At 40.9% G+C, this 22,268-nt stretch overlaps 1 protein-coding gene and 1 pseudogene across 1 annotated transcript in view; one reads left to right on the top strand and one right to left on the bottom strand.

The window, feature by feature from the left end:
* Window positions 1-632: 632 nt before the first annotated feature.
* The window catches only part of LOC136121954 (vomeronasal type-2 receptor 1-like), a 32,320-nt gene continuing 10,684 nt past the window's right edge, over window positions 633-22,268 (bottom strand). Inside the window, 5 exon segments of the mRNA XM_065875810.1 lie at window positions 633-1,381; window positions 1,384-1,672; window positions 1,674-1,714; window positions 3,561-3,684; window positions 18,091-18,318. Of these exon segments, the coding sequence (XP_065731882.1) occupies window positions 633-1,381; window positions 1,384-1,672; window positions 1,674-1,714; window positions 3,561-3,684; window positions 18,091-18,318 (1,431 nt within the window).
* LOC136122560 (RNA-binding protein with serine-rich domain 1-like) lies at window positions 19,364-20,278 on the top strand (annotated as a pseudogene).

The raw sequence follows: 22,268 nt of genomic DNA, 5'->3' as shown, positions 1-22,268 counted from the left end.
GGATGTAGAACAAGATGTCTGTTTCGGTCCCCACAAGGTGACTTTGTCTAATGTAAATTTCTAGATCAGACACCCATGATATAGGGGGAAAAAGCATATTCAAGACCCAAATATTTGTATCCACCATGTTAGGTTACTTGTACCTATTATATTCACTGCCATGCACTCCTTATACCAAAGTATTATGAAAGGTTTTAATGAAGTGGTTTACAATTTCAATACTAAAGACACAGACGTAGAGAATGGACTTGAGGACATGGGGAGGGGGAAGGGTAAGCTGGGACAAAGTGAGAGAGTGGCATGGACATATAAACACTACCAAATGTAAAACAGATAGCTAGTGGGAAGCAGCTGCATAGCACAGGGAAATCAGCTCGGTACTTTGTGACCACCTAGAGGCGTGGGATAGGGAGGGTGGGAGGGAGACGCAAGAGGTAGGAGATATGAGGATATATGTATATGTATAGCTGATTCACTTTGTTATACAGCAGAAACTAGCACACCATTGTAAAGCAATTATACTCCAATAAAGATGTTAAAAAAATAGTAACAGTTATTCGAATTCTTGATAAATGGTATGAGACTTCATATGCCATGCTTTGACTAAACTACCAGAACCCAAATCCTCAGAATTACCCCAGAACATCAGGCAGCTGCTGTGGGAACCACCTGAAAGGGAATGTTGAACCATACCACCATTGCAGCTCTGAGGGACACATGCAACCCATGACTCTACTCATCTGAACAGTTGACACCTTGGTATTGTTGAGCTCACTGCTCACAGAGGCTGAAGTCAGTTGGATGTTCTTATCTACAGTGGGAACTCTTCCACCAACAATTTCATCCGTGTTCCTCTTTGGCCTCAGGAAAATAATGAGGCACTTGGCAGCAAATATACAACCCAATAAACCATAGCTGGATGCCAAGATTGCAAATATTTCCATGGCCACTTTAAACTTGCCTTTGGTGCTCAAGTAAGCAGGGACAAAAGAGATGCAGACAATAAAAAAGACCAGCATCCCAAAGGTGACGCATTTTCCTTCATAGTAATTATCCAGCAACTGGCGAGCCGCAAAGGTTGTAAGAAAGCACAGCAAGGCCAAGAAGACATCCATCCCAAATATAGAGCACAAAAATTCTACAGAACCTTCATAACATTCTAGAATAATCTTTATATTTTGAGATTCCATGTTCCTGTACACCCTTAGGGGTTCTAATACTAAGTAGGCTGTACATATGCCAATTTCGACTAGAACAGAGATTAGCACAATGATTTTCCAATAAAGAGAGTGAATGGATATAAGTTGGGTTTTGGATTTGGAAATTCTGTAGGCTAAAAACAGTGAAATAGTCTTTCCAAGAATGCAAGACAGGCAAAGTAAAAGCCCAGTGCCAGAGTGACCTGACGGGCCATACAGGACCAGATGTATGGCTTGCCAATGAAGAATATGGAAGACAGCAACGTGATGACAAGAGAAATCTGAATGAGAAAGCTCGGCTCCCGGTCATTGGCAGTCACGAGTGGAGTGTGTCTGTATATCACATACACAACTGTGACTGCCGAAACCACAAATGCCCCGAAGATGAAGAGAATGACAAGAGTGAATCCCAGGACCTCATCATAAGCAAGGAATTCCACCTCTTTCAGCACACACTCGCTCTTTTGTGCATTAGGACCAATAGTCTTCACCACATTGTTCACACTCCCTTTGACTTAATGAACAAAGAACAGAGGACTGACTGCAAAGAAATCCACTTGTCCCCTTCAGCTGCGAATAGCCCAGAGGAGCCAAAAGCCTAATGCAAGACTCACTGAAATTTTCTATAGAGAATATATAATATCTAAAAAAAAAAAAGCAGTGATAAAATGGTCTTTAGAGTATGCAGCTAACATTACAGATTGAGAATTGATTTCAATTTTGGAAATTCAGTCTCCCGTCTTGGTTTCAGCTCTTCCTGCATGGGCCTTTTTCAGTAAGATGCCTTTTCTTTTTCCTCCAATTATCTAATTGAGAAGGGAGGTGTGTACCCTCATAAGCCCAAGAACAATCCACAAATATATGAGAACATTAAAGCTACTAAGGTGAAACAATTAAGAGTACTGTGACAGGGATACGGTTGATTAAAATACGAGGGTTTTCAATCTTTCATTCAGCTTCTCCTCCACCTACTGAAGAGAATTTTGTCTTTGCCCACTCAGCTTTCCTCTCCTCACCCTCCAGATGCAGATTTGAGAGAAAAGGTAAAGAAAGGTTGAGAATTAGAAGAAAGGAAACAAAAACAACAACCACATTGACTAAGGTTGAAAAAACTTTGGGGGCATTTAGCTGGGCAGAGGCTCTAAAGGAGAATATTGCAACATAAGAAAAAATCTGAGATGAATTTGTGGTAGATTATGAAATGGATCTCTTCACTGTTCTATGAGAGATGCAGGTAAAGACTGGAATTCCCTTTCAATCACGTCCGACTGCTGGATTGGACTCCTCTTGTTGTTTCTGTGCAGAGACTGGGCCACATAGGGTCCAAAGAGTTGTTCAGATTACCTTGTGCTTGTTTTCCATTTGTGGAAAGCTTTACATTTTTAAAATTCTCTTTTAACTAAATTGCTCTAGAGGGTCTTTTGGCAAGAGACATACAATTTGTTATCTTGAACAGAAGGTAGAGATAAAAATAAACCTGCTGCAACATGCTCCATAGGGCTAAGCATACCAAGCCCAACTAAAATTCTGGTCAAGAACAGCAATTCAACAGGTTGTAGTGAAAAATTCATAGAGCAGTAGATATAGAATTCACTTGTCCTACAGACTTTGAGTAATTACGGTCTTTGCCTTTAGGGATGTACTTCTAAATCTTATATTTCTAAATTAGAGATAATTCTGTAAAACATAGAACTGTAATTCACTTATTTACTACTCATTCACATTTTTCCATAACTAATATTTAATCTATTTCAGAAATTGAAATAATTCTAAACACTTTTTTTTTGCGAACCCATGTATTCATATTTCACATATCATTTAAAAAAATTTTTCCCCTCTTAAATTCATGGATGTTGGTCTTTTTCCCAAATGTAGCAGCTTTGGAACTAAAACTGCCCTGGTCCAGGAAGATCCCACATGCCATGGAGCAACTAATCCTGTGCGCCACAACTACTGAGCCTGCGCTCTAGAGCCCGCGAGGCACAACTACTGAGCCCACATGCCACAACTACTGAAGACTCCACACCTAGAGCCCATACTCTGCAACAAGAGAAGCCACCACAATGAGAAGCCCGCGCACCACAATGAAGAGTAGCCCCGCTTGCTGCAACTAGAGAAAGACCACGCATAGCAGTGAAGACCCAAAAATAAATAAATAAATAAAAACAAATAAATTTATATTAAAAAAACGTAATGTTATAATTTTTTGCACTGCACAGAACATCCAATAGTTTGATGGATTATAATTTTTGTCATAAGTTGTTCACATCTATTTATAAAGAAGGCTCCCAAGGCCCTCTCTGCCCAAACATGTTTAATATCCTTCCATTTTAATACCAGTGAAAAAATGACCATCTCTACCTGGTTCCCATGATGCATGCCCATCAACACACAGGATGCAGTCAGAGCAACATATTGGTTCCCCATGACGAATTCCCTTCCGGGTCCCAGGCTGACACAGGTCAGTACACACTGAATGGGGAAGCTAGCAAAGATAAATACAATGCATGTAACAAAGCCCTTTGTCTCTACCTTGCCAGGCTAAGAAAGTTTCCACCTGGATTTCTGTGGAAGTTTTGCAATATCTTGGGAAACCCAGGATAGCTGGGCAAGAATAACAAAGAGAATAATAACATGGAAAGCCTAGAGGAATTTTGCTAAAAGTCCTATAGTTGACTCTAGAAATGGGATTCTAGAAAAGTCCTGTGGTTGATTCTAGAAATTATCAAAGCTAATCCCAAATCTAACTCTTTCTAACCTTGAAGACTCAGACCAGGCTCCATGTCCATGGGGCTCTGAGGAGAGGATAATTTGTCAAGTCTGTTTCTCGTTGAGGGGGGATCCCAAGAATCATCTTGAGTGCCTGAGAAAGACTTCTTCTCAGCAAAGTCATCCCAACACAGTCTGAAGATGTGTCATACAGAATCAGTAGAAAATAACAATGAAAGGTCTATTCCATGTGGAAAATTGTATGGCAAAAAGGAAAAGTGGACAAGGCACAGCACTGGAATATTTTCTCACAAAAAGAGCTTAGAAAACCCAGTGGTAAACATAGGTCTCCCTTTACATTCTACATGGTTGTGCACATTGAAACCCACCATGAATGCAATGTTTGTAAATCGGTTTATATCTAAATGTAAATGAGGAGCTTCCTATTTAAAAAGGAGAGAAGCTGTATTTCTCCATTAAGCAGAGATTCATTTTGGAAAGTGAAAAGATTCATTTTGGAAATCAGAATTTTCCTATGTTGAGTTTCCCAAGATAAATCTGAATTAGATAATAATGGAAAATATCAGAAATCTATGAGCTCAGTTATGGTATGTAAGATTACTTAAGTATGTATTGCTAAACACAATAGACAGGCTTCTTAAAAGGGTTGTGTGCACGCGCATGCGTGCGTGCGTGCGTGTGTGTGTGTGTATCACCACAGAATGACTATATTTCCTCTCTCCTGACCCAGTGTTCTGAAAAGGGCTCTCCATATAACTTTCTTTGAAAATCATCACAGTAAGCTGATGTCTTTTTGTTCTGTTTCTCAGTATCCCTTCCCTTCTCAACCCTCATGATCTAGCTTCCAGCCCACTCACCTCACTAAAATGTTTCTTGCCAAGTCTGACAGCTCTTCCTCTAGTACCGTTCTCCTTTCTCTCTCTTGGACATCTGGCACTCTTGATCAACTCCTCCTTGAGATGCAGGCTCCCTTGGCTTCCACTGGGTCCTTTTATTTCTTCTGTTGGTTCTACTTCCTCTACCTACCTCATCACTGTGGGTGTTGTTTGTTTGTTTGTTGTTTTTTTGGCTCTAGTCCTTGATCCTCTGCTTTTATCTCTCAATATAAAGCAGCTCATTCATTCTCTTGTCTTCAACCAGCACCTCTACCTAAGAACATCCAAAACTTGACTGTAGCACCAACTTTTCCCACCTGACCTCTAATTCCATATCCTAAACTCCCAACATGTCCCTACTCTGAGATTTCACCATCACCTCAAATTCAACATGTCCAAAACTACCCCCATTTACCCTATTCCCCCTCTCGAATTCCCTATTTCTGTCACTGACACCACCAGTCTCACCCATCATCTCCAACCATATCTTCTATTACTTGCCTACACATACCTTCACTCAGGCCCATCTGCTTACCAACCTCCAGATTCAGTTTATTATCATGAGTTAAATCATGCCTTATACCATCTACTAATCGTTGGTGCAGGACACTTCCAAGGCCAGTCCATCAGCAAATCCAGTGGATTTTACTCTTGTCCCCTTCAGTCTATTTGCAACATGGCAGATAGAATAATTCTGTAAACTCTAAGTTGGATCATGACTCTCCTCTGTCAAAACTCTTCCGTGGTTCCCCATTTCACTCAGAGTAAAAGCCAAAGTCCTTCAACAGCCCACAAGGCTCTATGTGATCTGACCCTCTCTCACCCCTCTTACCTCCTCTCCCACTACCCTCTCTCTCTCACTCTTTCCAGCCACACTGAACTCTTTCCTGTTCTTCTAAAATGCCAAAAGTACCCCTACCTCAGGGTTTAAAAGTTGCTGTTTCCTCTGCTTGGAATGCTCTCCCCCTAGATAATGCATGGATTCACTGTCTTTTCAGTTTTCGTTCAAATGTCACCTCAGTGAGGCCTTCCCTGACCACACTATGTGAGATTACAACACTCCTGCCAGCACCCTCTATCTCAATCCCTGCTATTTTTCTCTCCCTAACATTATCATCCATTAAAATACTATATAACTTATTTATTTATCTTGTATATTGCCTGTCTCTTCCCACTGAAATGTTAGTCCCATTAGGCAGGGATTTGTTCTGTTTTGTACATTAACACATCCCCAGTTCCTAGAAGAGTGTCTAGCACATATAATATTGTGTTCAATAAATATCTGTTCAATTAATTAATGATTAGATTTTAAGTGCTGCAAGGGCAGTGGTCTTTTTGCAGTGTTTAACACAGAGGTCGACTCATAGCACATGCTTAGTGAATTTGTACTGAATTACATTTGAACCAATTTCATTATACAAATATAACCTTGGGAATACCCTAGCGGTCCAGTAGTTAGGACTCCGAACGTTCACTGAGGATGGCACGGGTTCAATCCCTGGTCAGGGAACTAAAATCCCACAAGCTGCACAGCATGGCCGGGGGGAAAAAATAAAATAAAATTTTTTTAAAAAAACAAAAATAACCCTAATTTTAATAAAGATGAGAAAAATAAAATTACTATGCTCTAATGAAACATTATTAAAATAGAAATCTACTAGTACATTTTACTACTTTTCTATCAATTTTTAGTAGAGTGAGCATTCTGTGAACCTTGCTTATACAAGCAATAGCATCTTCTCTTGTTCCGTGCAGAACATTATACTGAGCACCTGCTCTATGGCTAGCACCAGGAATACAAAAGGGAAGAGTCTCAGGCCCCATTCAGGGAGAGGGCTCTGGGCCACAGAAGGTGGTTTATATGCTAGGCCTAGGGCAGCTCTGTCTTTCTGCAATGATGGAAGTGTTATATATCTGTACTGTCCACTATGGTAGCCCCTAGCCACACGCGGCGGTTGAGTACTTGGAATGTAGCTAATGTGACTAAGGAAGCAAATTTTTAATTTTAGTTAATTTTAATTTTAAAAGCTACATGTGGCTAGGGACAACTGTATTGGACAGAGCAGCTCTAAGCCAAAGAAATAAAATGCAGAAGAACTATGGCCCCTACAGTGGCAAACACGAAGTTTTGATTTTTATCCTGCCAAAATGTATTCAAGAGCTGCTTAAGGTTGGGTTAAGAAAGGGAGGAACTAGCGTGTATGCATGTATGTATGTGTGTATGTATCTATGAGTATACATGAGTCTGTATATGTTTATTGATACCCATGGAAAACCAAGGACTAAAAAAAGAGATAAAAAGACACCCCTGCTATCTGGCACAGCATAGGAGCTTGGAAATCTTAATTTTCTTGTATTCTTATGTCCTTTCCCAGTATGATTCAGAAGACTATTTGGGGATCTCAGATCCCAGGTCAAAAGGGCCACACAAGAAGAGGGAAGATACATGAATAAGAAACAGATGAAGAAAGACATCCTCCCCACAAAAATGTCTTGAAGAAGCAAAGGAAAACTGCTGGCTGTCCTGACACCCACTTATAGCTCTTTCTCACTCCTGCTGCTTCCTCCAGAAGATTCACATGGAAGATTAAATTGCCAATGTTCTTCTACCACCCTATCGGTTTACTGTAACACTACAGATAAACACTAAACTGGAATATCAAAAGCCCTACAGTTCTTCTCTCCTAGAACTATTATTTCATTAAGGGTAAAAAGTTCAGCAGTCTGGTAAGTGATGAGGTTTCCCCAGTGCTTCTCTAGGTGTTATCTTTACATTGTGTAACCAGGGCACCCTGTCTCTAGCTTCTCTTCTAAAATGTTCAGACCTGCAGTTCTGCAGAGCAAAGCCCACCTGTTGCTATAGGAAGTGGAGGAATTAAAATTGTAATAATAATGAATAATAATTCAGTATTAATAACAGTAATAACAAAAATAACAGCTTTTTATCTGGAGTAAGTATTTTACAACCAAATCTTCAAATCTCATATCCACTGCTTTCCAGAACGATTTTGAAAACAATTTTTTTAAAGAATTTTGAAATTTATGAAACTCACCCTTTTCTCCTATAATTTCTCGAAAAAGGATTTTTTGAATGATATATTAAAACTTATTGACTTGTCTATACACCCATGTATATATATATATATATATATGCTATACTGGAAGCTAATGTTCCTTACATCAAATTATATTATGAACTTGTAAATCCTACTTCGCATTCTTTGGCCCTGGGAATAAATAAGAAAAAAATAAGGAGGAAGAAATAAAGTTCCTCCAGAACTATGGTCAGAGAGGGAAGGGAAGGACTTCTGGGTTGTCCCAGGGTAATGGTAACTACTAAACTGTGAATCTTTCCACAGTCTCTGAAAAACACCATACAGATTTAAAAGAAAAAAAGAGTAAATAAAACCACACATGACCACAACTTCAGCATCATAAAGAGCCTGAAAATATTATAAATTTCAAAGTAATTATAACTAGAGAAATAGCCATTAAATTCCACCAAGGCCACCTCTATAGCTCCCTCCTCATCCCTAGGTGTATGGGAAATGATGGAACTCTGGGGAAACTGTGCAGAAAAGAGTAAGGGGGAGCAGACAAGCTAAGGTTATTGGAGAGTAGACAAAACATCCTTAGAAAGAAAATGTCAGGCTATAGGGCAAGGTCTTGAAGGTGGGACTCAAAGTGATGGTTTCACCCCTGCAGTGAGACCAGAAAGTATACAGAGGGAGAAGTGATAGAAAGGGTAAAAACTAAGAAAGGAAAATTCAGAGCTCTATAGAAACAAGAGTGAACCATAAAATCAAAAGACAAGTTAAGCCTTCCCCTTTCACACAAAAGTCATCTCTTAAATAAATTGCTCTGCACTCTACTAACAGAAGAAGGCAGTCTTGAAATAGAGACTTGTGATCCACCTAAAACCCACATCCCTGTCCATAGAAACAACTAAAGATAGAATTGTGCCTCCATATAAGTTTACTATAGGAAGAAAACAAAAAATGAAAATCAAAACATTCCAGCAGAAGAGGATGTGGAGAAAAGGGAACCCTCCTACACTGTTGGTGGGAATGTAAATTGACACAGCCACTATGGAGAACAGTATGGAGGTTCCTTAAAAAACTAAAAATAGAACTACCATATGACCCAGCAATCCCACTCCTGGGCATATTCCCAGAGAAAACCATAATTCAAAAAGACACATGCACCCCAATGTTCATTGCAGCTCTATTTGCAATAGTCAGCAAATGGAAGCAACCTAAAAGTCCATTGACAGATGAATAGATAAAGAAGATGTGGGGAAGATGGCGGAAGAGTAAGACACGGAGATCACCTTCCTCCCCACAGATACACCAGAAATACATTTACACGTGGAACAACTCCTACAGAACACCTACTGAACGCTGGCAGAAGACCTCAGACCTCCCAAAAGGCAAGAAACTCCCCAAGTACCTGGGTAGGGCAAAAGAAAAAAGAATAAACAGAGACAAAAGGATACGGACGGTACCTGCACCAGTGGGAGGGAGCTGTGAAGGAGGAGAGGTTTCCACACACTAGGAAGCCCCTTCGTGGGCGGAGACTCTGGGTGGCGGAGGGGGAAAGCTTCGCAGCCGTGGGGGAGAGCGCAGCAACAGGGGTGCGGAGAGCAAAGCGGAGAGATTCCCGCACAGAAGATCGGTGGCGACCGGCACTCACCAGTCCGAGAGGCTTGTCTGCTCACCCGCCGGGGCAGGCGGGGCTGGGAGTTGAGGCTCGGGCTTCGGTTGGAGCGCAGGGAGAGGACTGGGGTTGGCGGCGAGAACACAGCCTGCACGGGGTTAGTGCGCCACGGCTAGCCGGGAGGGAGTCCGGGGAAAAGTCTGGACCTGCCGAAGAGGCAAGAGACTTTTTCTTCCCTCTTTGTTTCCTGGTGCGAGAGGAGAGGGGATTAAGAACGCTGCTTTAAGGAGCTCCAGAGACGGGCGCGAGCTGCGGCAAAAAGCGCGGACCCCAGAGACGGGCATGAGAAGCTAAGGCTGCTGCCGCCGCCACCAAGAAGCCTGTGTGCGAGCACAGGTCACTGCCCACACCCCCCTTCCGGGGAGCCTGTGCAGCCCGCCACTGCCAGGGTCCCAGGATCCAGGGACAACTCCCCCGGGAGAACACACAGTGCACCTCAGGCTGGTGCAACGTCAAGCCGGCCTCTGCCGCCGCAGGCTCAACCCGCACTTCGTGCCCCTCCCTCCCTCCAGGCTGAGTGAGCCAGAGCCCCCGAATCACCTGCTCCATTAACCCCATCCTGTCTGAGCGAAGAACAGACGCCCTCCGGCCACCTACACGCAGAGGAGGAGCCAAATCCAAAGCTGAGCCCCTGGGAGCTGTGAGAACAAAGAAGAGAAAGGGAAATCTCTCCCAGCAGCCTCAGAAGCAGCAGATAAAAGCTCTACAATCAACTTGATGTACCCTGCATCTGTGGAATATATGAATAGACAACGAATCATCCCAAATTGAGGAGGTGGACTTTGAGAACAAGATTTATGATTTCTTCCCCTTTTCCTCTTTTTGTGAGTTTGTATGTGGATGCTTCTGTGTGAGATTTTGTCGGTATAGCTTTGCTTCCACCATTTGTCCTAGGGTTCTATCCGTCCATTTTTTGTTTGTTTTGTTTTTTCTCTTAATTATTTTTTTATTTTAATAACTATTATATTTTATCTTTATTTTATTTTACTTTATCTTCTTTCTTTCTTTTTTTCCTTCCTTCCCTCCTTCCTTCCTCCCTCCCACCTTTCTTTCTTTCTTTCTTTCTTTCTACTTCTACTAATTCTTTCTTTCTACTTTTTCTCCCTTTTATTCTGAGCTGTGTGGATGAAACGCTCTTGGTGCTGCAGCCAGGAGTCAGTGCTGTGCCTCTGAGGTGGGAGAGCCAACTTCAGAACACTGGTCCACAAGAGACCTCCCAGCTCCACGTAATATCAAACGGCGAAAATCTCCCAGACATCTCCATCTCAACACCAGCACCCAGCTTCACTCAACGACCAGCAAGCTACAGTGCTGGACATCCTATGCCAAACAACTGGCAAGACAGGAACACAACCCCACCCATTAGCAGAGAGGCTGCCTAAAACCATAATAAGTCCATAGACACCCCAAAACACACCACCAGACGTGGACCTGCCCACCAGAAAGCAAGATCCAGCCTCATCCACCAGAACACAGGCACTAGTCCCTCCACCAGGAAGCCTACACAGCTCACTGAACCAACCTTAGCCACTGGGGACAGACACCAAAAACAACGGGAACTACGAACCTGCAGCCTGCAAAAAGGAGACCCAAAACACAGTAAGTTAAGCAAAAGGAGGGCTTCCCTGGTGGCACAGTGGTTGAGAGTCCGCCTGCCGATGCAAGGGACACAGGTTTGCGCCCCAGTCCGGGAAGATCCCACATGCCGCAGAGCGGCTAGGCCCGTGAGCCACGGGCGCTGAGCCTGCGCGTCCGGAGCCTGTGCTCCGCAATGGGAGGCCACAGCAGTGAGAGGCCCGCGTACCGCAAAAAAAAAAAAAAGAGAGAAGCAAAATGAGAAGACAGAAAAACACACAGCAGATGAAGGAGCAAGATAAAAACCCACCAGACCTAAAAAATGAAGAGGAAATAGGCAGTCTACCTGAAAAAGAATTCAGAATAATGATAGTAAACATGATACAAAATCTTGGAAAGAGAATGCAGAAAATACAAGAAACATTTAACAAGGACCTAGAACTAAAGAGCAAACAAACAACGAAAAACAACACAATAAATGAAATGAAAAATACTCTAGATGGGATCAAGACCAGAATAACTGAGGCAGAAGAACGGATAAGTGACCTGGAAGATAAAATAGTGGAAATAACTACTGCAGAGCAGAATAAAGAAAAAAGAATGAAAAGAACTGAGGACAGTCTCAGAGACCTCTGGGACAACATTAAACACACCAACATTCGAATTATAGGGGTTCCAGAAGAAGAAGAGAAAAAGAAAGGGACTGAGAAAATATTTCAAGAGATTATAGTTGAAAACTTCCCTAATATGGGAAAGGAAATAGTTAATCAAGTCCAGGAAGCACAGAGAGTCCCATACAGAATAAATCCAAGGAGAAACACACCAAGACATATATTAATCAAACTGTCAAAGGTTAAATACAAAGAAAACATATTAAAAGCAGCAAGGGAAAAACAACAAATAACACAAAAGGGAATCCCCTTAAAGTTAACAGCTGATCTTTCAGCAGAAACTCTGCAAGCCAGAAGGGAGTGTCAGGACATATTTAAAGTGATGAAGGAGAAAAACCTACAACCAAGATTACTCTACCTAGCAAGGATCTCATTCAGATTTGATGGAGAAATTAAAACCTTTACAGACAAGCAAAAGCTGAGAGAGTTCAGCACCACCAAACCAGCTCTACAACAACTGCTAAAGGAACTTCTCTAGGCAAGAAACACAAGAGAAGGAAAAGGCCTACAATAACGAACCCAAAACAATTAAGAAAATGGGAATGGGAACATACATATCGATAATTACCTTAAATGTAAATGGACTAAATGCTCCCACCAAAAGACACAGATTGGCTGAATGGATACAAAAACAAGACCCATATATTTGCTGTCTACATGAGACCCACTTCAGACCTAGAGACAAATACAGGCTGAAAGTAAGGGGATAGAAAAAGATATTTCATGCAAATGGAAACCAAAAGAAAGCTGGAGTAGCAATTCTCATATCAGACAAAATAGACTTTAAAATAAAGACTATTAGAAGAGACAAAGAAGAACACTACATAATGATCAAGGGATCGATCCAAGAAAAGATATAACAATTGCAAATATTTATGCACCCAGCATAGGAGCACCTCAATACATAAGGCAAACACTAACAGCCATAAAAGGGGAAAACGACAGTAACACATTCATAATAGGGGACTTTAACACCCCACTTTCACCAATGGACAGATCATCCAAAATGAAAATAAATAAGGAAACACAAGCTTTAAGTGATACATTAAACAAGATGGACTTAATTGATATTTATAGGACATTCCATCCAAAAACAACAGAATACACATTTTTCTCAAGTGCTCATGGAACATTCTTCAGGATAGATCATATCGTGGGTCACAAATCAAGCCCTGGTAAATTTAAGAAAACTGAAACTGTATCAAGTATCTTTTCCGACCACAGCACTATGAGACTAGATATCAATTACAGGAAAAATCTGTAAAAAATACAAACACGTGGAGGCTAAACAATACACTACTTAATAACGAAGTGATCACTGAAGAAATCAAAGAGGAAATCAAAAAATACCTAGAAACAAATGACAATGGAGACACGACGACCCAAAATCTATGGGATGCGGCAAAAGCAGTTCTAACAGGGAAGTTTATAGCAATACAATCCTACCTTAAGAAACAGGAAACGTCTCGAATAAACAACCTAACCTTGCACCTAAATCAATTAGAGAAAGAAGAACAAAAAACTCCCAAAGTTAGCAGAAGGAAAGAAATCATAAAGATCAGATCAATAATAAATGAAAAAGAAATGAAGGACACGATAGCAAAGATCAATAAAATTAAAAGCTGGTTCTTTGAGAAGATAAACAAAATTGATAAACCATTAGCCAGACTCATCAAGAAAAAATGGGAGAAGACTCAAATCAATAGAATTAGAAATGAAAAAGGAGAAGTAACAACTGACACTGCAGAAATACAAAATATCATGAGAGATTACTACAAGCAACTCTATGCCAATAAAATGGACAACCTGGAAGAAATGGACAAATTCTTAGAAATGCACAACCTGCCAAGACTGAATCAGGAAGAAATAGAAAATATGAACAGACCAATCACAAGCACTGAAATTGAAACTGCGATTAAAAATCTTCAAAAAAACAAAAGCTCAGGACCAGATGGCTTCACAGGCGAATTCTATCATTTAGAGAAGAGCTAACACCTATCCTTCTCAAACTCTTCCAAAATATAGCAGAGGGAGGAACACTCCCAAAGTCTTTCTACGAGGCCACCATCACCCTGATACCAAAACCAGACAAGGATGTCACAAAGAAAGAAAACTACAGGCCAATATCACTGATGAACATAGATGCAAAAATCCTCAACAAAATACTAGCAAGCAGAATCCAACAGCACATTAAATGGATCATACACCATGATCAAGTGGGGTTTATTCCAGGAATGCAAGGATTCTTCAATATACGCAAATCAATCAACGTGATACACCATATTAACAAACTGAAGGAGAAGAACCGTATGATCATCTCAATAGATGCAGAGAAAGCTTTCGACAAAATCAACACCCATTTATGATAAAAACCCTCCAGAAAGTAGGCATAGAGGGAACTTTCCTCAACATAATAAAGGTCATATATGACAAACCCACAGCCAACATCGTCCTCAATGGTGAAAAACTGAAACCATTTCCACTAAGATCAGGAACAAGACAAGGTTGCCCACTCTCACCACTCTTATTCAACGTAGGTTTGGAAGTTTTAGCCACAGTAATCAGAGAAGAAAAGGAAATAAAAGGAATCCAAATCGGAAAAGAAGAAGTAAAGCTGTCACTGTTTGCAGATGACATGATACTATACATAGAGAATCCTAAAGATGCTACCAGAAAACTACTAGGGCTAATCAATGAATTTGGTAAAGTAGCAAGATACAAAATTAATGCACAGATATCTCTGGCAATCCTATACACTAATGATGAAAAATCTGAAAGTGAAATCAAGAAAACACTCCCATTTACCATTGCAACAAAAAGAATAAAATATCTAGGAATAAACCTACCTAAGGAGACAAAAGACCTGTATGCAGAAAATTGTAAGACACTGATGAAAGAAATTAAGGATGATACAAATAGATGGAGAGATATACCATGTTCTTGGATTGGAAGAATCAACATTGTGAAAATGACTCTACTACTGAAAGCAATCTACAGATTCAATGCAATCCCTATCAAACTACCACTGGCATTTTTCACAGAACTAGAACAAAAAATTTCACAATTTGCATGGAAACACAGAAGACCCCGAATAGCTAAAGCAATCTTGAGAACGAAAAACAGAGCTGGAGGAATCAGGCTCCCTGACTTCAGACTATACTACAAAGCTACAGTAATCAAGACAGTATGGTCCTGGCACAAAAACAGAATGATGGATCAATGGAACAGGATAGAAAGCCCAGAGATAAACCCACGCACATATGGTCTCCTATTTTTTATAAAGGAGGCAGGAATATACAGTGGAGAAAGGACAGCCTCTTCAATAAGTGGTGCTGTGAGAACTGGACAGGTACATGTAAAAGTATGAGATTAGATCACTCCCTAACACCATATACAAAAATAAGCTCACAATGGATTAAAGACCTAAATGTAAGGCCAGAAACTGTCAAACTCTTAGAGGAAAATATAGGCAGGACACTCTGTGACATAAATCACAGTAAGATCCTTTTTGACCCACCTCCTAGAGAAATGGAAATAAAAACAAAAATAAACAAATGGGACCTAATGAAACTTCAAAGCTTTTGCACAGCAAAGGAAACCATAAACAAGACCAAAAGGCAACCCTCGAATGGGAGAGAATATTTGCAAATGAAGCAACTGAGAAAGGATTAATCTCCAAAATACAGAAGCAGCTCATGCAGCTTAATAACAAAAAAACAAACAACCCAATCCAAAAATGGGCAGAAGACCTAAATAGACATTTCTCCAAAGAAGATATACAGACTGCCAACAAACACATGAAAGAATGCTCAACATCACTAATCATTAGAGAAATGCAAATCAAAACTACAATGAGATATAATCTCACACCAGTCAGAATGGCCAGCATCAAAAAATCTAGAAACAATAAATACTGGATAGGGTGTGGAGAAAATGGAACCCTCTTGCAGTGTTGGTGGGAATGTAAATTGATACAGCCACTGTAGAGAACAGTATGGAGGTTCCTTAAAAAACTACAAATAGAACTACCATATGACCCAGCAATCCCACTAGTGGGCATATACCCTGAGAAAACCATAATTCAAAAAGAGTCATGTACCAAAATGTTCACTGCAGCTCTATTTACAATAGCCCGGAGATGGAAACAACCTAAGTGTCCATCAGCAGATGAATGGATAAAGAAGATGTGGCACATATATACAATGGAATATTACTCAGCCATAAAAAGAAACGAAATTGAGCTGTTTGCAATGAGGTGGATAGACCTAGAGTCTGTCATACAGAGTGAAGTAAGTTAGAAAGAGAGAGAGAAATACCATATGCTAACACATATATATGGAATTTAAGAAGAAAAAATGTTATGAAGAACCTAGGGGTAAGACAGGAATAAAGACACAGACCTACTAGAGAATGGACTTGAGGATATGGGGAGGGGGAAGGGTAAGCTGTGACAAAGCAAGAGAGAGGCATGGACATATATACACTACCAAACGTAAAGTAGATAGCTAGTGGGAAGCAGCCGCATAGCACAGGGATATCAGCTTGGTGCTTTGTGACCGCCTGGAGGGGTGGGATGGGGGGGTGGGAGGGAGGGAGACGCAAGAGGGAAGAGATATGGGAACATATGTATATATATAACTGATTCATTTTGTTGTTAAGGAGAAACTAACACAACATTTTAAAGCAATTATACTCCAATAAAGATGTTAAAAAAAAAAGATATGGTACATATATACAATGGAATACTACTCAGCCTTAAAAAATAATAATAATAATGCATTTGCAGCAACATGGTTGGACCTAGAGATTGTCATACTGAGCAAAATAAGTCAAACAGAGAAAGGCAAATATCATATGATATCACTTATATGGGGAATCTAAAAAAGGCTACAAATTAACTTATCTACAAAACAGAGATAGAATTACAGATGTAGAAAACAAACTTATGGTTACCAGGGGGTAATGGGGGGGAGGGCTTAATTGGGAGGTTGGGATTGACATATACATACTACTATATATACAATAGATAAGTAATAAGGACCTACTGTATAGCACAGGTAACTCTACTCAATACTCTGTAATGGCCTATATGGGAAAGGAATCTAAAAGAGTGGATATATGTATACGTATAACTGATTTACTCTGCTGTACACCTGAAATTAACACAACATTGTAAAGCAACTATACTCCAATAAATTTTTTTTTAGAAAGCTTAAAATAGAGCTACCACATGATCCTGCAATCCCACTCCTGGGCATATATCCAGAGAAAACCATAATTCAAAAAGATACTTTCACCCCAGTGTTCATTGCAGAAAGAGAAAGACAAATACCATATGATATCACTTGTATGTGGAATCTGAAATACGATACAAATGAACATATCTATGAAACAGAAACAGACTCACAGATACAGAGTTCAGACTTGTGGTTGCCAAGAGGGAGGGGGGTGGGGGAGGGAAGGATTGGGAGTTTGGGATTAGCAGATGCTAACTATTGTATATAGGATGGATAAACAACAAGGTCCTACTGTGTAGCACACAGAACTATATTCAATATCCTGTGATAAACCATAATGGAAAAGAAAAGTATATATGTATATAACTGAATCACTTTGCTATACAGCAGAAATTAACACAACATTGTAAATCAACAATACTTCAATAAAATTTAAAAAAAAATATTCCAGTAAATTAAAATTCCCCTCTAAAACGTACACACACAACCATTAAGCAGAAGAATACTGTAACACTTTAAATAGATATCCTAGCACTTCAATTAAGTATTCTCAGAAAAGCACTTGTAGATGTCAAAAATATCTCGAACCAGATATTTTAAAATTTAAAACATCAATGGATATAAGACTGGAAGAAATGAAAAAAGTTCATTTATCTCAGGAAAGAAACTATTTCAAAAATTAAGATAAAAGTCACAAGGTGTTCAAAATATATATACTTGAGTAAAAAGTTAATAAGGGGCATTGAATAAAGGCAGGAAAACAATAAAGAGAATAAGGATGAGATAAAGAATAAAGCAAAAATTATCAGAAAGAAAGTGAATAAAAGGAAGAGACAAAGGAAGTCAAACATTTTGGAGTACTTGAAGAAGGAAAACAAAATCATAGAACTAATATTTAAAACTATAATCAAAAAAAGTTCCAAAAACAAAAGATCTGAACCTATATATAGAAAAGATATGTATTTTATTCGGGAAAATTAACTTGGAATAGCCAGCTCTAGGTTTCTGATATTCCATAGCACCTAAAAGAGTATAGAAATGCAATTCTCTCTATATATAAACAAAATAAGATGTCAGAGTAACTAACCTCTGATGATTCGTTGTTCCAAAATATTGTCACATTCTTAATCATCACGAGTTCAAATTTAGAGTCTGTGAATATATATTCTCCAACCTTCACAAAGGCTATCTCTCCATTATCATCTAATTGCCAATTTAGAATATCATAGTATCCAGCCACATCTCCATTATCATCAACTTCTATTCTCATTCCATTATGGGTTGTAAACGTAAGTGTCTTCAAATAACACATTAACTAGAAAAAAAGGGGGAAAAACAACAGGGAAAAAAACAATTTTTAAAAATTTGATTGCCTAGAAAACAGGGTTTATAAAGAAAATAATCTCAAAACTCCTATCTAATTCATGGGACTGAATTTTTCCCTATTCCTCTATACCTTTGCTGTCTAATACAACAGCTCCTAGCCACATATGACAATTGAAATTTGAAAAGTGGCTGGCCAAATTGCGATGGGCTATAAGGGTAAAATACACACTGGGTTGCAAAAGTTAGTTCAAAAAAATGTAAACTCTCTCCTTAATAATTTCATGTAATTATTTTTATATTAAGTTATCCTGATTATGACCAAGTGTTAAAGTATTATTTGGGGTTAAATAAAATATATTAAATTTAACTTCATCTGTTCCTTTTTATTTTTTAATTTGGCTACTATAAAAGTTTTAATTACCTGTGTGGCTTTTAAATTTCTATTAGACAGTACTGATCTATACCAAGGTAAAGTGATGCCTAATATTTCCTAATACCTACAAACCTAGGGAAGAGAAGATATTCCCTCTTAGATTTCTTCACTAATAGGTACCAGTCTACCCTACTACCATCATTCCCTTCCCTGCATGTCAGGTGCTAGAGACGGGAAGATCAAGACCCATTCCCCACCCTTCCAAAGTTCACAGTCCAGTAGAAGGGCTAGACAAATAAACAGGTACTAATGGTAAATTCAATGTACTCTGTGTTGCTGATGTGGAAAGAGTGTTGAGAGGGCATAGATGAGGGAGTGGCTAACTAACTGCCTTAGGAAAACTGAAGGAGGTTTCCCCAGGAAGTAGCCATCTGAGCTGGGTTTTAAAAAAACTTAGGCCTTCCCGCTCCCTAATCCTGACGCCAGAGCGGCGCCGGCCTCAGAGGCTGAGGAGACGGGGAGGAGGTCACGGCGGCTGGAAGATGCTGCACTTTGGCGTAAATTGCTATCCATTAAGGATCGTTTCTCAGACTCAAGTTAGAAGGGAGAGTTCAGATAAGTGAGGCCGCCATTGCTGCTTTGAACACCTCGGAAGGGGAAAATGGATTTATCAGGAGTGAAAAAGAAGAGCTTGCTAGGAGTCAAAGAAAATAATACAAAAGTCCAGCACTGGGGCTCCTTCTCCTACCAAGCGCAAAGACGGCTCTGATGAGAAGTCTAAGAATCGCTCTAAAGATATGGGGGCCACCAAGGAGTCAAGCGAGAAGGATCGTGACAGGGATAAAACTCGAAAGAGGCGCAGCGCTTCCAGTGGTAGCAGCAGCACCAGGTCTCGGTCCAGCTCGAACTGCAGCTCGGGCTCGAGCACCAGCATGGGCTCCAGCCGCGGCTCCAGCTCATCTTCAGCATCGAGCCGCTCAGGAAGTTCCAGCACATCCCGCAGCTCCAGCTCCGGCAGCTCGCCTGGCTCTCCCAGTCCTTGTCGGGGCAGGCAGGACAACAGGCGGCGTTCCCGCTCCAAATCCAAACCACCCAAAAGAGATGAAAAGGAAAGGAAAAGGCGGAGCCCTTCGCCTAAACCCACCACAGTGCACATTGGAAGGCTCACCAGGAATGTGACCAAGGATCACATCATGGAGATATTCTCCACCTATGGGAAAATTAAAATGATTGACGTGCCTGTGGAAAGGATGCACCCGCATCTGTCTAAAGGCTACGTATATGTGTAGTTTGAGAATCCAGATGAGCCCGAGAAGGCGCTGAAGCACATGGACGGAGGACACATCGATGGCCAGGAGATCACTGCCACCGCTCTGCTGGACCCCTGGCCTCGGCCACCTCCCCCGCCCCCCGGCGATTCAGCCCTCCCAGGAGAATGCCGTCACCGCCTCCCATGTGGCTCAGGTCACCCCCACGGATGAGGAGAAGGTCGCGTTCCCCTTGGCGCAGTCCCCCCGCCGCCGCAGCCGCAGGAGCCGCTCCAGCTTCAACTCCTCCCGATACGCAGGGCCACTGAAGCTCTGCCCTGTGACTTGGACTCCCATCCAACTCACTTTTGTCACTTTTCTGGACGAAGGAGGATCGGTAGGAAAGAAATCCCTCACTCAGAGGCAAGCTTCGAAGGTGAAGGCAGTATCTGCTACATTTCCCCTGGCGGCAGAGTTCCGGCTGCAGGAGTGTTGTTGGTTTGGGGTCGTGCTTATAAAGATGCCCTCCAGTTTTCTGGCTAGCAAGCTTCCACAGTTCCTGAGAGTCAGTTTAGTGACAAAGCCAGCAGGGATGAGCAGGGGGCTCCAGGAGGTGGTACAGCCCCAGCCTGGGAGCATGTTTTCCCGTTCCACAGGTGACCTGGGGCCGATCTGGTGGCCTGTTCGTGCTCTATCCTGTTGGCCTGCAGGGTCCCACAGGAAAGGGTGTGATTTTACGCAGCTGCCGTTCCAGTTAGCCTGACCCTGCTCCTCCGCTTGAGTCCTCTTCTGACCTCTAGGGCCTAATACCCCAAATGGTTCTTTTCACACGTACTCATGTGCGTGCACACACACATCTCCCTTTCTCTCTGAAACTCGTAAGTGGAGAGCCAGCTCTGTCGGGTCACCACAGAAGCACCCCACCCCCACGTTGTGTTGGTATTCATGCTGGTCCTGCAAATTACCTTGGCAATGTGTACATTGCTTTTTTGGCTTTTATTGTACAGTCAGTACTATACATTTTCCGTTTTGAGTTTTGTAACTTTGCGGCACTTTAGATAATATTGTGTTTGTACTTTGTTGTGTAGAGAAAAGAATTGTGTTGGTAAACCTAGGATTAGAGTGCAGCTCAGAAAAAGAAACAAAATGGTAGCAAGTTGCCTGACAAATACTGGAATCAAAGAGATTCTAAGCCACGGGAATAACATGTGAGGCAAGGGTGTGCCGAAGAGGCCATTGCTAAGAGTGCAAGAGTGGATGGAGCCGATTGTACACCTACAGAATAACTTCATAGACATAAATAGGAACCCCCTAACAAAATAATACCTCTAGTACTCTTGCTTTACCCAGTCAACCTTAGCTGGGGTAAGAGCATACGTTCTTTAGTATGAAGGTAACCAGGCTGCACTGAGATATATCCTGTGCCCTTGGTCTTTGTCAGCACCACATGCTAGACTTATGTCTCCCAACCAGAGGGCCCAGTCCAATCCCTAACCCTCCACAAACCAGAGAAACAACATAGCAGAAAGAGCCTGAATTATGGTGTATGATGATTTGGAGTCATATTTTGGCTCTGTCAAATGACATAACCTTAGGCAAGTCATATATCCTAACTAAGCATTAGTTTCCCAGTCTGTAAAAGAAGGGAAATCATCCCTGCCCTACCTCTGTCGTAGAGATTAAGGTAATATAGCTAGAAGCTTTTAGTAAGTCAGTATACAAAGGTAAGTATTATAATAATCACCATCTACCAGTAGGGCTACTCCAGGTCGCTTGCCCTTTTATCTCTCCCTCTTTTACTGTTTGCTATTCTCAGTCAACATGAAATCTACATCAGAGTTCACAACAGGGTGACTTTTACTGCCAAGTCCACTGGGGAGAGGCATATTTTTCTTTCTCAGTCTTCAGAAGACTCAAGCAAGGAAATTTTCAAAGGCTGCAACCTTACAGCCTTTCCATAATTCCATCTGTTTATCACCATTGGATGGTAGGACAGTTCCCTACCACGAGGCATGAAAAAGAATTTAGAAATGTCCAAATAAACCACAGGAGTAAAACGGTTTTACATATATATATATATGTTCTGACCAAGTCTGCTAATGAGATAAGCTGAGAAAAATGATTATGGAGTGCATTATCATTTTGGTTTTAAATAAATCACAATTTTTTACTTTTTGATGCATTTATGAAGCATCCTTAAATGTGCCTATTAACTCTCTCTACTGTGAGGTCTTACTTTTCAGTTTTTACTTACATCATTCCGGGAGTGTGTCAAAGAGCATGAATTCTCCCTTGGACTACACCACCACCATTCACCCT

Source organism: Phocoena phocoena, chromosome 4 (genome assembly GCF_963924675.1).
Source record: "Phocoena phocoena chromosome 4, mPhoPho1.1, whole genome shotgun sequence".
Classification (NCBI taxonomy): Eukaryota; Metazoa; Chordata; class Mammalia; order Artiodactyla; family Phocoenidae; genus Phocoena; species Phocoena phocoena.
The sequence above is the reverse complement of the archived record's forward strand: the minus strand, read 5'-3'. Positions and strand labels throughout refer to the sequence as shown.